This window comes from Vombatus ursinus, unplaced genomic scaffold, assembly GCF_900497805.2.
Source record: "Vombatus ursinus unplaced genomic scaffold, bare-nosed wombat genome assembly UNPS02014768.1, whole genome shotgun sequence".
NCBI classification, from domain to species: domain Eukaryota; kingdom Metazoa; phylum Chordata; class Mammalia; order Diprotodontia; family Vombatidae; genus Vombatus; species Vombatus ursinus.
In genome coordinates this window covers 2,844,650-2,859,897 of record NW_020954546.1, presented here as the reverse complement: position 1 = coordinate 2,859,897, position 15,248 = coordinate 2,844,650, and the positions used below count along the sequence as shown (strand labels likewise).

At 43.3% G+C, this 15,248-nt stretch overlaps 1 protein-coding gene across 3 annotated transcripts in view; it reads right to left on the bottom strand.

Annotated features, from left to right (window-relative positions):
* AP2B1 (adaptor related protein complex 2 subunit beta 1) overlaps positions 1-15,248 on the bottom strand; it is a 130,837-nt gene that overhangs the window by 30,347 nt on the left and 85,242 nt on the right. For all 3 annotated transcript variants that reach the window (XM_027862486.1, XM_027862485.1, XM_027862487.1), the window contains 2 exons: positions 13,764-13,909; positions 10,767-10,896 (listed from right to left, as the gene is read on the bottom strand). In XM_027862486.1, coding sequence (XP_027718287.1) covers positions 10,767-10,896; positions 13,764-13,909 — 276 coding nt within the window. The remainder of the gene's footprint in view (positions 1-10,766; positions 10,897-13,763; positions 13,910-15,248) is intronic.

Sequence of the window (15,248 nt, the reverse complement as noted above, 5' to 3'; positions counted from 1 at the left end):
AGCATTGTGCTAAGCAGTGAGGATACAAAGAAAAGAAACAGAAAGGCCCTGCCCTCAAGGAGTTCACAGTCTAACGATAGAAACAATCTGCAAACAAGGTATGTGCAGGATAAATCAGAAATAATCAACAGAAACAAAGGACTAGAATGAAGGGGGAATAAGAAAGGATTCTTGTAGATGGTAAGATTTTAGTTGGGGCTTGAAGAAAGCCTAGAAATCCAAGAAGCAGGGATGAGAAGGGAGAGAGAGGTTAAGACACAGCAGATAACCAGCGAAAACGCCGAGGGCTGGGAGATGGAGTGTCTTGTTGGAGGAATAGCAAAAAGGCCAGTGTCACTGGATTACAGTGTAAGCAGAAGGAATAAGGAATAAGAAGACTAGAAAGATAGAATGGGGACAGGTTATGAAGGGCACAGAATGCCAGATGATTTTGTATTCAATCCTGGAGGAGGTAGGCAGAGTAGGTCGGGGGTGGGGGGGTGGGGGGGTGGTCAGACCTACACATCAGAAAAATCGTTCAGACAGCTGAGTGAAGGATGGCCTGGCACGGGGAGAGATTTGTGGCAGGCAGACCACCAAGAAGGCTAGATCGCTGTCGACCAGGTCTGAGTTGATGAAGGGCTATGCTAGCACAGAGGCAATTTCAGAGCAGGGCAAATATGTAACAGATGTTACAAAAGGAAAACTGACAGCCCCTGCAACAGACTGGAAACATGGGGATGAGAGACAGTGAATTGTTGAGGATAACAACTTAGACTGCAAGCCTGGGTGACTGGGAGGCTGGTGGGTATTCTTGAAAGTAGTAAGAAAGTTTGGTAGAAGGAAGGACTTTCGAGGTAGGGAAGCAGGACATAATGACTTCAGTTTTGGACAGGCTGAATTTAAGATGTCTACGGGATATCCAGTTTGAGATGGTCAACAGGCAGTTGCAGATGAGAGACTGGAGGTCAGCAGAAAGGTTAGAGCTGGATGAGTAGTTTTGATAATCATCAGTAGAGAGATGATAATTAAATCCATGGGAGCTGATGAAATCACCAAGTGCAACAATCAAGAGGGAAAAGAAAAGAAAGACCATGATAGAGGCCCATGGGACACAGGGAGTGACCTGGCAGGCATGACCCAGAAGATCCAGCAAAGGAGACTGAGAAGGAACAATCAGATAATAGGTAGGAGAACCAGGTGAGTACCACAAAAACTTAGAGACAGAGAGTAACAAGGAAAGGAGGGTAATTAGCAATGTCAAAGGCTGAGGACTGAGAAAAGGCCACTAAATTTGGCCAGATGATCAAGCGATCGCTATTATCTTTGTAGAAGCAATTTTGGTTGAATGATGAGGTCAGAAGCCAGCGTGCAGAGTTAAGAAGACAGTGAGAACAAAGGCAGCGAAGGAGGTTAGCCACCAAATGGAGGACAGCTATGGTGCCACGGCCAGCAGGAACGAATGGCTAGCAAGAGCTGGACTGGAGACCAAATCCTAACTGGGAATCCCGTATTCTTTTGACTGCACGACATGCCTTTTTTTTTTTTTGTTGGTCTGCTGAGTGATTTTCATTAGCTTTACCCTGAATTTTTTTGCCCCCTTAGCACATGGGACAATACCTATTTTCATGGTTGATTCACACATATGGACACAATAATGACAATGATATTTTTCCAAAGTGTGCACTGGCTTCACAAAAGTAATGGCCAACCACCACAAAAAGAATTTATACACAAACTTTGAAAACAAGGCATATTTTCACTTCTTATCCCATTATATCAACACATGAAATTATGAGGATGCGAAAGAATACGTCATGTAATTTTTCAGAGAGACCATAATCACATGCATATAAACCTAAACCAGTGGTTTTTACCTTCAACCTAGAATATATTTGGGCTTTATAAAGAGACTGTCAAAAATGCCCCAGATACATCAAAATATTCATAGTATATTTTTCATGGTAGCAAAAACCTAGAAATAAAATAATGCCAATCAACTGAAGAATGGTTGAGTCTAATATAACATTAATGGGCCCTAAGAAAAGATGAACAAGGGAATCCAGAGAAACATGGAAAAACTGGTATGAGTCGATGCAAAGTAGAATAAGCCTAATGCACACACAATCCTCACTTATGAAGTAAATGAAAAGGATACTCAAAGGAAGCTAAATGTCGAGTAACTGTCATTAACCACCTTGATCCTAAAGAACCTAAGAGAATCCATCTCTCCTCCTCCTCCTCTCTTGTTAGAGGTGAAAGACTGCTTACAAAGTATTGCATGAGCAGTCAGTTTCAGACACTGGTTTTATTCAGCTGCATAGATGATGCACATTTTCCTGAAGAGATTAAGGTTTATGCTGTGATACACAAGTATCTGGAGAAAAAAACCAGCGTTGCCAGGGTGGCTGTAACAGGCCATCTGGTACGAAGGCAAACTCTTAGAAGGCAGTCGTCTTCCCTGTAGAACAACAAAGACTTTCAACTTTTTTTCATCTTTTTTTTTTTTACTGGGGGGGAGGGGGGCAATCGGGATTAGATGACTTGCCCAGAGTAACACAGCTAATAAGTGTCTAAGGCAGGATTTGAACTCAGACCCTCTTGATTCCAGGGCCAGTGCTTTTCCCAATGAGCCACCTAGCTGCCCCTTTTTTCATCTTCCATTATATACCAATTGTTAATGGATCTGCCAGGAGCACTTGGTGCCATCCCGACCTAAGCACTGCTTGGGTTATAGGTTTGGTTTGTCTGTCTATCGTGGGAGTGTATGTTTGGTTCCCAGAAGCAGGCCCTACCACTACAGCCATTGAGGATCTATTTAGACAGCTCTGCACAGGACCAGGCAAGTCAAGCAGGTAACTTTGAGCTGCTGAACTTATCAGGCCTACAATACAAACTCAACAGGTCTGGTGAAGCAAGCAGTTTGGCATCTGCTGCCAAAAAGATCTTCTGCTGGGAAACATTTAATCATTCTTCTGGTACAAATGTCTCAGCTGTAAGCCTTCTGAGTGAGAATGGACATATGCAAGACACGAAATATCAGAGACTGTGACCATCTGCAACTCTGACACTCTCATAGGCTAAGATAGTAGCGTAGGAGTTGCAGGGGACAGAAATTTTAATGAAGGCCCTCTGTTCACAGGCTCCTTTATTAAGCCGGCATGGCACTCTTCCCACACTGACATGGACTCAAGACAAGTCTCAACGGGATGGGAGGACAATAACCTCTGTAGTTATTTCAGGGCAACCTGTTCTTTCTTGAAAAGACAGAACCAATTAAAACATGCCGTCAACCCAAGCTGCAGGAGATAAGTCAAAGAAATGACATTCAGATTTAAGAAGGCATTAGAACCACTTCTTCCCTCTTGTAAGTATTTCATTGATGCCTTTTGTTTTTGCATCTTATGCATTTTTCTGAATCCTTTCCTCTCCCTCTCCTCTATACAGAGCCTTTTCTTCTAACAGAGACTTTAAAGACTTTAAAGAAAATCAGTTCAGCAAAACCATCAGTTTTGACAGGACATGCACCATCCCATACCCACAGTCCTCACTTCCACCATGAAGGGAAGAAGGTCCATTTTCTTAACTCTTTTCCAGGACCAAGCTTGGTTATTATAACGACAAAATATTCAGTCTCATTTTATGGTTCTTTTAAGATCTTAAATGTTCACTGTTATAGGAGATCAGCTCCTCAGTGGTTACTAAATACTGGTTTTCAAGAAAAGCAAAAAGCAATTAAGAAATCCTGAACACTCTGCCCGCAGGCCTCTCACCAAAGCTGCCAGTGCAAGGTGCTTACTTGGCAATGAGGCACTCTAATGCTCTCTCTTCCATGGCTTCCTGGACACAGAGAACACCCAAAGTCCACAGGAATCTGCACAAAGACAACACAGCCTAGAAGCTGGCACTGGCAGTTCACCGACCCAGGGCTCCCAAATCACACTGTCCTTCAAAGCCAATGATCTCCTGTAAGGAGACAGAAGCTTCTGCAGGTGGCAAGACTGACAATGTACATGTAAGAAATATTTCTTAGTTGATCAAATTAAAACAAGGCCAACTGAGTCAGAGAAAACTCAGTTACCAACAGATCATTTTAAAGGTTTTTGTATTAGCTGAATAGTCAACTTTCTTTTGGGGGTATGTAATCAAAAACGATATAAAGAAACTCATGAGGGCCTAAGTTGGGGGTGGGAAAGGGAAGAGGGTAAGCCTTGCATTTTATTTTATGGAACATTTATAGTCTTCCCTCTCTAAGCTGTCCTACAGATCTGATCCTGTTACTCTCCTAGTTAATAAACTCTAGTGACTCCCCATTGCTCTGTGGATCAAATAACATCTTGTTTGTAAAGCCCTCACAACCTGGCTTCCTTCCTTCAGACTAGCCCAAACGGCATTCTGGAGGATCTTCCCCCACAGTCCTCTGTTCTCCCACGCTAACTCGATGCCTCGACTCTGACAACACCCCACATCCCACACTTCCCTTATCGCTTCCATGTCAAAGAATCCCTCACTTCTTTTTTCTACCTGAAGCCTTTCATGACTACTCCCAACTGACAGGCCCTCCCCCGCCACCCCCCACCTCCGTTGTATTTATCGCTTTTATTTTCTGTATACACGAGTCTCTGTATTTTGTGTCTCTGGAAAGAATGAATAGACACTCTTTGAGAACAAGATTTGTTTTCTTTCTTTTTTTTTTTTTTTTTGGTCTCTGTATCCTCAGAGGAACACAAGAACCATTTAATAGTTGGTGGCTTTATTGCATTCATAAAACCTTCTGCAGCCACCTTCAGTACAGTGGCTAAGGTCTGCTAAGATGTTAGTATAGATTCAGAATAACCAAATGTAGACTTTTTTTTTATTATAGCCCAATTAACATGATTTTTCTATTTTAAGAGAGAAGAGACCTACACCCTGAAGTTACCTCAACTCCTGAAAATTACCTCTGTGTACACATTTCCTTGGCCAACTCCAACCATCAGCCTACGAGAAAGTCACCACCAAGTCCGGACTCTCCTTATCCACGTGAGGTAGTCTGGCCTCCTTGTTGTCATCTGTTTCCATCTTCTCTCTTTTAATTTCATCAACCTGGCTTCCCTTTTCTCCTCCCTCTGGGGCTGCCTGTGCTACAAGCTTCTCCCCAACCTCCTGGTCGCCTTGGCCAGAGACCACATCATGGAGGAGTCTGCCCTGAGGCCTCGCTCTCCTGCCTGACGAGAGCATTTACTAGAACACTATTTCCGGAAAGCTCATTTTACTCCCTCTTTTCTGGACATCTCCCCTTCCCACTGCCCACAACCCTCCCCTGAAAAAAATATCATCAAATCAACTATGTCATTATTCTTACCTAGGGTGTGTCATTTCTACTCCCCTATACCTCTACTCCCATCTCAGTATTTTTCCAGACCAAAGTGACCTTCCCTGGCCATTGTTTCCCCCATTAAAACATAAGCTTCTTGAGACCAGAGACTGTCTGCTTTCAGATTTGTCTCCCCAGCACTCAGTACATACTTAATATACAATCATTTATTCATTTATTCATCAGGGTTGCTGGCACGCTAAGAAAAGTTTAATGATCTGCTCTCATTTCTGCTGGGAGATGCTAATTAGTGGAGGAATGGCTGTGGGTGCAGATAATCCACAAACAAGACAGACCAGAGTCATTCAAAGTTAGCCATAAATGAGGAATTAGGGATTTGCTTCCTGCAATTTTCAGTATTTATGAAAAGCCATCTAGTATCATATCTTCATCTTTTTTCAGGGGATAATCTTATGCTAAGATTCAACTTCTTATTTTTTATTCAGTTCATTCTTTTACAGATCCATAGGAAAGTGAACTAGGTTTTGATGAACTGTTTTCTTTCCTCACTCTTTCTGAATCCTTATTAGAAATGGTTCACTAGGGAGGTGGACAGAGAGAGAGATAATATCAGAAATAAATGTAATAGAAAATACAAAAGGCATCAGTCATTTGCTTTTTGTTATTGTTTTTTAAAGACAAGTAAGCTCCTAAGGCACTTGTCCATAACTTGTCTCTTGATCTGTCCTGTTCTCTTTGGCCCTGCTTTCTCTTCTTGTCTCCGAGATAATACGTGGTGCATGCTTGTTGACTACTCCTAAATCCGGGCCAAAGAAAGAGGATGGAGCAGATGTGAACCAGAGAATTCCTTTAGGACCCTGCGCTGAAGGCCCCCATAAGAAATTGCTCTCATCATAGTAACAGTCAGTTCTGGCTGCACAGTAATAGTTGTGCTGTCTTTCCCAACCCGAGCCAAACTACTATCATGACTCACACTTTCTTAACTCAAAACGATTACTCCCTCGGCTAACAAGAGACAGCCAACTGCTGCGACAACGAGGTTGTTGGTGAAAGGGCAAATAGGCCTCGTGAGTGGGTATGGAAATGACTGTTTTTCTCCAAATAATGCCACTATGGCAGCTCTCATAAACACTTCATTGTTGGCGTCTTCAGATGGCATCCTCCATCATCTGTAAAAAAGATGGCTCCAACAAGAAGCTGGTATCCAATTCCTCACTGCCGCACTGTGCTGGCAACTAAGCAGAGTCCCTCCTTCAGGGCAAACGAAAGCTGAAAGAATGCCACTTGGCACCTCTAAGTTCATAAAAACTCCTGACTTCCCAGAGAACCTCGAGAGCCATACACACAGGCTAACTTGCTCTGCATCCCATTTTTCAAGGGCAGGTGCCAATGACGAGCCCTTGGAACAGAGAGTTTGGGTGCTTCTGATCACTCACGCTGAAGTCAAAACATCATTTTGCAGGATGTGAAACTTTCTGATCGTCACTGTGATGCAGAGCATGTACAGGGTTGTGGAAATTATGGCCAAGAGCACAAGTTTGAGTCACTGGACTATGCACAGTGTGCAGTACAACAGTAATATCACTGCCTGACCCACAATCACATAACATCTTAGTTTTCACATCCATTATCTCATCCCATCCTCTCAACAATTCTGAAAAGGGTAGAGCTGGTATTTTATCCATGGTTTACCGCTGAGGAAACAGAGACCCTGAGAGAACACAGGACTTGTTCAAAGTCACACAGCATAACAAGTTAGTGGTAAAACCTAGGCCTAGAGCTCAGGCCATCTGACCCAAAGTCTGTGCTCTTAGTGACACAGTCCTATGGCATACAAAACAGGCAACCAATCAATTTTATCCATATGCCAGATTCATATACATCACTACAGAAAATAGTTATAATCCAGCACCCAACTTACGCAAGATGATGCTCAGAAAGTAATTTTAAATTGTTTGAAAATTGGGAATATATTTTCCCACTAGAACGATGCCAATTTAACCCATAAAATATTTTAAGCCTACTAATGTACTTAAAAGATCTAAGCCACCATGTGCAACCTTGTTTTTTTGCGAGAAAATGAATTTCAACTCGAGAAGACAGAATTATATGTCCCTCTCCGGCAGTGGGATGAAGAATTTGCTACTACCTCCCCCCAGAGGGCAACACAGGCAGGAACTTCCCTCCACCTGAGTCACTGCTTGCAGCCTGAGGTAGGGCAGGCAGCAGGGCCAGTTTAGCAGGAGTTGAGAGGGCAAGGATTATGGACCCCTAGAGGCACTGAGATTGGGGAGGCAGGACCTTATGTTCATGCAAACTCCTTAGGAATACTTCTTGGTCCCAGGCCAGCTCCCTGGCTACTTCCCGTCCACTGCTACCACTTATTGCTCCCAAACAACCTGTCATCTCCAGACTACTGTGAGAACAGGCCGAGAGGCCAGTGTCTCTACAGCAAGTTCTTAGGAACAAGGGCAGATATGGAGGGATCTCCTTCCCACTCCCCCTAACCCCCTGAAGGAAAACACGAGACAAGACAGGAAAAGAATACAAGGGAGAAAGAGATATTTACAGATGTTTACCTATGGATTCATTTCAATTAATCCACATCAATGCCTTGTGGTCTATGAACAAACAGAAAGTAACTTGAGGGAAGGTGAGGTAGAGTTGGGGGAACATGGGCACATGGAGGAAGCGATAAACAGAGACAGGATGGAGCCAGTAAGAAATCAAGGGAGACAAACCACAGTGACAGAAGCAGAGAGACAGAGAAAAATAGACAGAGGAGGAGGCAGTTACTAGACAGACACGGAGATAGAGAGAGGGAGAAAGGTCTGGAAGGGCACAGAGACCCCAGGGACCAACACAGGCAGATGCGAAGACTGCTCACGTCTTCCCGTTTCTGTATTTGTCCATGGAGAAGAATGTCTACGACCTGTGCCTCGCCTTTCCTTATCCCCTCTCTCTTCTTAACACTCAGCAGTCAGCAATGACCTCACCCTCTAGCTCTTCTACTTGACTCTCCTATTCCTGTTGAGGGGCTCACCACCCAAGAGTCCCCCTGGATTCCTCACCCTCTCTCACCGCTCATATCCAAGGTGTTGCCGGGCTGATGCCCCCTTCTCTCCTCTGACCCTCCCATCACTCAGGTGCCAGCCTGGAGTACTACACCTGCCTACCTATCTATCTTCCTAACTCGGGTATATCCCACGCCAGTTTATCCTCTGCTCAGCTGCCAAAGTGTCCTTCCTAAGTGCAAGTCTAACCACGTCACCCTACTTACTCAATACACTCCAGTTTTCCCTATCAATTCCAGGATCGAACAGAAAATCCTCTGCCATTCAAAGCCATTTATAACCTCCCCCCACTCCTATCCCGTCCGCCCTCCCCTATACACACCATATATTCTGTAAATCAGGGACACCGACCTCCTTGTTGTCCCTTTATCAAAAACACCATGTCCTGACTCTGGGCATTTCCACGGCTGCCTCCCACGCCTAGATCCTCTCCCTCCTACTCTCCTTCCAGATCCAGATGAAATCCGACCCTCTCCTGAGTCTCTTAACCCTGGCACCTTCTCTTGACTGAGGATCTCCCATTTATTCTGTGCATAGTTTGTTTGCACGCAGCTGTCTGAATGTTGTGTCCCCCATTAAAGTGCATGTTCACTGACAGCAGGCACTGGGAGTATCTGGTTTTTTGCCTTTCTCTGTATTCCCAGTGCTGAGCACAGTCCCTGGCATACATTAAGTGCCTAATAAATGCTTCTTGATTTGACTTAAGATCTATCTAGGAATCACTGGAAAACTAAACTCAACTTGTTTACAACTTTTCGCTACAGGAGGTAGGTAGAAAATTAAGATCTTAATTAAGACAAGTTCAACCTGGATCAGACAAAGGTTTAAAAATGGAGAGTCGGTGAGGGGAGATGAAGAGAAAAGACGCAATATGAGGGGGAAGGGAGGGAAGGAAAGATGTCTAAAGTTGGGCCAGGAACCCGAGACTTAGACAATTGAGAACCATGCTTGTGAGGTCTTTAATTTTCTCCAAAAGTCCTACATCAGATTAAAAATAGAACAAATGTTCCTTAGACATGAGCCCAAGGTGGGGGGCGGGAGGGGGGGGACTCTCCCGCAGTCAGCAAGGTCTCCCAGGTTTCACTATACCCAGTCCAAGACTCCTAGACACATCTCAACAGCTGCATAATGAAACCTGCACTGAAAGAAGCAGGCATGAAAACCAAGGGCTTTTGCAATTCTCAGAGAAGAGTTCCCTTCCACTTGGGAAAAAATTTCTTGGAGGGTGTCTTGTTCATCTGCATAGTAGGACAGAGCCTTTCCCTAGAATTTATCCTCCAAAAAACTTCTCCCACCACCACCACCACCACCACCACCACCCAGATCCTTTTGTTAAATCACGAAAATCTCATATAATCTGTTCTTAACTTGGCCTAAGTACTTGCCAGATAGAGAAATCACTGCAAGCACACAAGTTTTCCTCTGCCTGGCCTAGCTCCAGCTACCAAACATCTAAAAACTTGCAGGCAAATTTTTTGATTAAAAACTGTGTAAATGTACACAGATTTGCAAATTGCATTTCAGATCTGAGATAGAATAAGAAGGTTCAGGCTGGGTTGCATGGTGGGCCCTTAGAGCAGTCAGCCACCTTTAAGGGCTTGCTCAGGGCGCTGTGTGACACTGGCAAATACAGGGAGTCAATGCTGCAAACTCTCATTGCTATCAGCTCTAACAGTTATCAGATTCAACTCGTTTCAATTCAATTCAAAAATTCAGTTATTAATGGCTTCATATGTGATGGTCAATGTTCCGAGGGAAACAAAATTGGGGAATGGTGTAAGAACTATGACAGCCTCTGCTCAAAGCCTTCACCGTGAACCAGGAGGACCCGTATCACATCACACGGATGACAGAGGGAAGTGTAGGGAGGAAGAGAACACCATCAGCGCAGGGGAACAGTGGGCTGGCCAGGAAGGCTTCCTGGAGGGGGTATGTCACGTATCAAATCTTCAGGAAAATAAACATTTCAACAGGCAAAGAAGAGGAGAAAGTACACAACCTGGCAAGAGACAGAGAACCAGACTGAGCAACAGCAAGCTCACCTGGAACACAGACAGCATGAAGGGGAATGAAGTGAAATGAGAATCAGTTACAAGAACCCCCAACTTCCAATGCCAAGAAGTCGGTTAATTCCCTTGTTCTATGCCTTAATTTCCTTCCACTAATATCAGAACGAGAAACCAGGACACAAACCAGAGCTGAGGTCCCAGCTGCACAAGCACTTGATAAAGGCCACAACTCCACACAGGACGATTTCCAGGCCTGCATCGGGATCTAGTCTAACATCAGCCACAGGCAGGACCTCTTGCTGCTAATGGCAGACGCTTACAGAACCAGGAGACGAGACCGATGTGGCAACAATCTCCTCCTACTTGCTGGGGAGGAGGCTTTCCTACCTGTAGGTTATTGAGAGGTTCCATCTTCATGACGGGCCCCAAGGTGTTGAGGGGAAGGGACACATCGATGCTCTGGTTTGGCATCAGCGGGGTATGGATGGCCAAAGGAGTGCTAGGGATGACACCAAAGCTAGGAAAGAAAAGAAACGGAGGAGATGTAAAAGCAGCAGCATCTCTGGGGCTCTGAATGGTGCTGTGTCCAATAAGCATCTCCTTGGATAATGGGAGAAAGACCCGTTCCTCCACCCACCAAACGCAGCTTCTCCGAGCCCTTCTCACCCCTGCTTCTTTCCATCCAAAGTCCCATCCTGCCCTCAATCTATTATCCTATGGTTCCTAAGTCATCTTTGGCAGAGAGAGAAGAATTATCGTTTCCTTCAAAGCAAAGTAACAGGGATGATTCTGTTGGGTCACAGTGACCCCACTGCAGCCCTGTCCAGAGGATAGAATTATGCATTTGCAAATCTTACTTTCATTCCTACTCACTCTTTTTTGTTCAAAGATTATCCAATGACTCAAGGGGAAACAGCCAATCTAAGCAAAATGGAGTTGATTGACTTGTATATCCTAAATGACTAAAAGGAAACCGAGGCTAAACGTGGTCAGGCAAGTCTACAACAGGCAGCACATACCATCCAGCTAGTTTTCTTGGGTGAAGATAGGACAGTGTAGAAGGTGAGAAGAAACTGACAAAGAAAACTGATGTTTACAAAAACAAAACCAAAGACCCAATCCTTTCGTCTAAAGAACAGCCATGAATAAAAAGGATTTTGCAAAAGCAGATCAGGAAAACTGGCATAAAGAACGAAATGGGCAGTTTGATGTACGTTTTCTATTTCCTCCAATTAAGACATCATCATGATAGCACTTATATACAGTGTTAAAGTCTGCAAAATGTTCAAAATTATTGTCTCATTTTGTCCTCGCAACTCTGGAAGGAAGGTGCCATTTTCATCCCTGTAGTACAGATGAGGAAACTGAGGCATGGAAATTTAGTTAAGCAATTTGCCCGGGATCACACAGCTAGTAAGTACGTGACACTGGATTTGAACTCAGGTGTTCCTAATCTAGGCATGCTGTGCCACCTAGGGACCTAACCATTTTCATGTTTCATTTAGTTTTAGAAATGACGTCAAGTAAACAAACACTTCACTAAGGTGAAACAACTAAGTAATTTACATAGAAAATCTACCTCTCAGCTGGACAAGGGATTTTTCCTTGTCAAGTACACTGAAACAGGCATTTTAAGTCAGGGATGAGGAACTCTCCCTGATGACTCACTAGGCCAAAAGGTTCTCGATTTGTCCTGTGATTCTAACCTCAGAAGCAGCAGAAATCAGAGGACACTTACCCTGAGCCATCAGAGCTGTGCCTTTTTCATTAGAACGTGCCTTCCACCTGTGACACACTACTGCTCTGAAACAGACTGTACCTTCAGGAGAAATTTCCTGGACAGCTCACTGGTCAGGGCAGAATAAAGTACCAGCCAGCCAGACATACTGATGGTTGCTGATGTGCCAATTCAAAAAATATTCCAGAAGGTGAAAACATTTGCAAATGGTTTAGAGTGAATTAAAACAACTGATGACACAAGCCCGAATTTCAGAAATGTAGCCTCTTGGCTAACAGAAACAGATCTGATGATTCAAGAATCAATTACTCCTATTTTATAAGCAGAGTTGAATCTTTCACAACTACCAAAAAAAAAAAAAAAAAAAGATCCCACAATTGAATCTTGAAGCTAGAACATTTTCTCCCCCTTTCTTTTTTTATTTTTGTTACAAAGGATGGCTTGTTATGTGGGGGAAGGGGAAGGGGAAGGGAATGTTTGGAAATGAAGGTGATTTTAAAAAAAAAAGTTATTTTTTATGGGATCTTGCAGCCAATTCCTTAAGCCATGAAAACTTAACAGGGACCACGGTGCTTCAGAACTCTTAGACCTGGGCCTTCAACTTCCTCCTTCCTAGCAAGAAGCTAGGGCAAAAAAAAAAAAAGTCATGCCAAAAGTCGGCTGCCAGCCTGTAATATGTAGTTCACTGTCTTGTGTCCTCAGTAACAAGCTACGGGGTATGGGGAGGCACTGTAAAGGGCTATCTATGCCAAGTGTTATTGCTGTAACCAATGAAAGCTCACTCTTTGAAGACAATTTTAGATCAATCAACAAACACTTATTAAGTGTGGTTTGTTGTTGTGACCCACATGGGGTCACCGAGTCAGACATACCTGAAACAACTGAACAAAAGCACTGAGCATACAAAGAAAGGCAAAAAACTGCTCCATTCTCACACTCAGGTTACAGTATTTCAACAAAAAACACACTCTAAGAAAGGTCTCATGTATAGAAAAATATTCACAGCAGAATTTTTTGGAAAACCAAAGACAACTTATATGAACTGATACAGAACAAAGCAATTAACCCTCAGTAACTTAAAGGAAAGCAACAATTAATGCCATTAGAACGATAATCAATGCAGAATCTAATCATGGCGTCATAGGACCGAGGAGGAAGCATGTTTTTGCCTTTCAGCAGTGGTGGTGGACTGCAGGAGGGGAATGATATATACATTTTTAGACATAGTCGATATGTTGCTTTATTTCTTTGTTTTGCCTAACTAATTTGTCAATCTGTTATACAAGAGAGTTCTATGACAAGGTAGGGAAAGGAGAATACACTGAAAATGACAGTGATGTGAAAAAAGAGCATTAATAAAACATTTAGACATAAGAAGTCCGCATTCTCCAGGATTTCTAGTCAGAGAGTGCTGTCTCATGGCAGTAGGTATAAGGGCTTTTGTTTCATGATTCCAAATGTGATGGCAGAGCCATCACATACAATATCTGGATAGATAGCTACTGAGCTGAAGATGACCTGGACCTCATCCTGAGTCCAGAGCCTACCAAGAGGAAAGATTTCCCATGATTTAATGGCCCATTCTCTGCTTAAGCCTGAGGCAAACGCCCACCACAATGCCAACTTGAATGGTTCAGGCTTCTCACCTGTTCTTGTTAAACTGAATAGCAAAATCTGTCATGTGCTGCAATGCTTTGTTGGTGAAGTTCATGTCCATGTAGATGTGGCCCTGCCGGTGAGTGAACGTTCCTGAAATCTCCAGGCCTTTTGCTTTCACTGCAGGAAGCCAAACCTAAAAGGCAGCATAAAAGCCATTTGGATCAGGCAATGCCTAGAGAGATAATGTGCCATCATTCAGATTTCACAGGAAAGAATACAAAGCTAAAATGTCCCTTCAGGAAGTTTGTTGTAGGAGCAGAGCAAAGGTCTCTCTGCAGTGCCAGCTGTTCTGATTAGCCACCATAGTTCATTCTTAATTATTCAGAGACTGATGATCAAGCCTGCTCCTCTCCACTGACCAACCTGGTCACTGCTTTTTGTGCCTCTAGTAAGCAGAACAAATAAGAGAAGATGAGGAACTTCAGGCAGCTCTTGACAGGTGTTAACAGTTTTGGTTCAAAATTTAGTAGTAACTGAAAGTAAATGCTAAAATGCCATACTGGGGTTCTCAGGATTTTATCATCACCATCTTCAATCAGATATTGAACTTTATTACATTCAAAACACTGCTTTAATCCTGCCCCAAACTACAATGGAGTCTAAAATTGATCATATGTCATGTGGTTTGTCCTAACTTTCTAAGACAAAATGATAGTTTCTGGGAGGTTTTATAATTCTATTCATAGTTAGGCAAAGTCCTGGGTAAGGCTCATTTAGCCAAGGCCAACTTGACGGCCTGCTCTCAGCTAAATTATGCTAGAACAACTTTGCAGAAAGAGCAATCAACAGAGCAGACTGCATGTGCAACACACACATTCCCTGGATAGGACAACCTGAGATCCTCTGTAAGGAACTAGATAAATAAGCAAACAATTCGATAAGAAATAAAATAGCATGGTTTCCCAGAAGGCATTGAAACATGTCAAGCCCAGTCACACTAGGAGCTCTGGCCTAGTGATACACCCCTAGATGATGAAGGGACTGTCACCCCGAAGGAAGCTTCTCCAAAATAATAAGACCTTATTTTTCACATTCTTGTTAATTCCACAAACATTTATGCTTCATTACATCAAGAACCTGTAAATTCTGCCAGTGGGAGCACTCCCTTTATCCACTCTGACAGCAATTTCACTCTACCATAGTCAACGGTTTTTAAGAGCTGCTGTGGTAAATAAAAATCCATCATTCTGTGCTCATCTGGTGATGAGTCTCTTCAAAGTTAATTAAACTGGGCCCCAGACAACAGTCCAAAACTAGGTCAATCCTTAAAGACTTTCTACTTGGTAGGTCTGACTGAATTTATATACCCCTATGTTCAAAAATAAATCTGCTTTACACTAATACCATGTGACAGAAAATGGAAAAAGAGATTCTATGTTACAAATGTTATTATAAGACTAAGGGGAAGAAGACGCTGTAGAGAAAACAGTGATCAGACTGGAAGTCAGCAGCCCAGGGCTAATGCCTCAGAC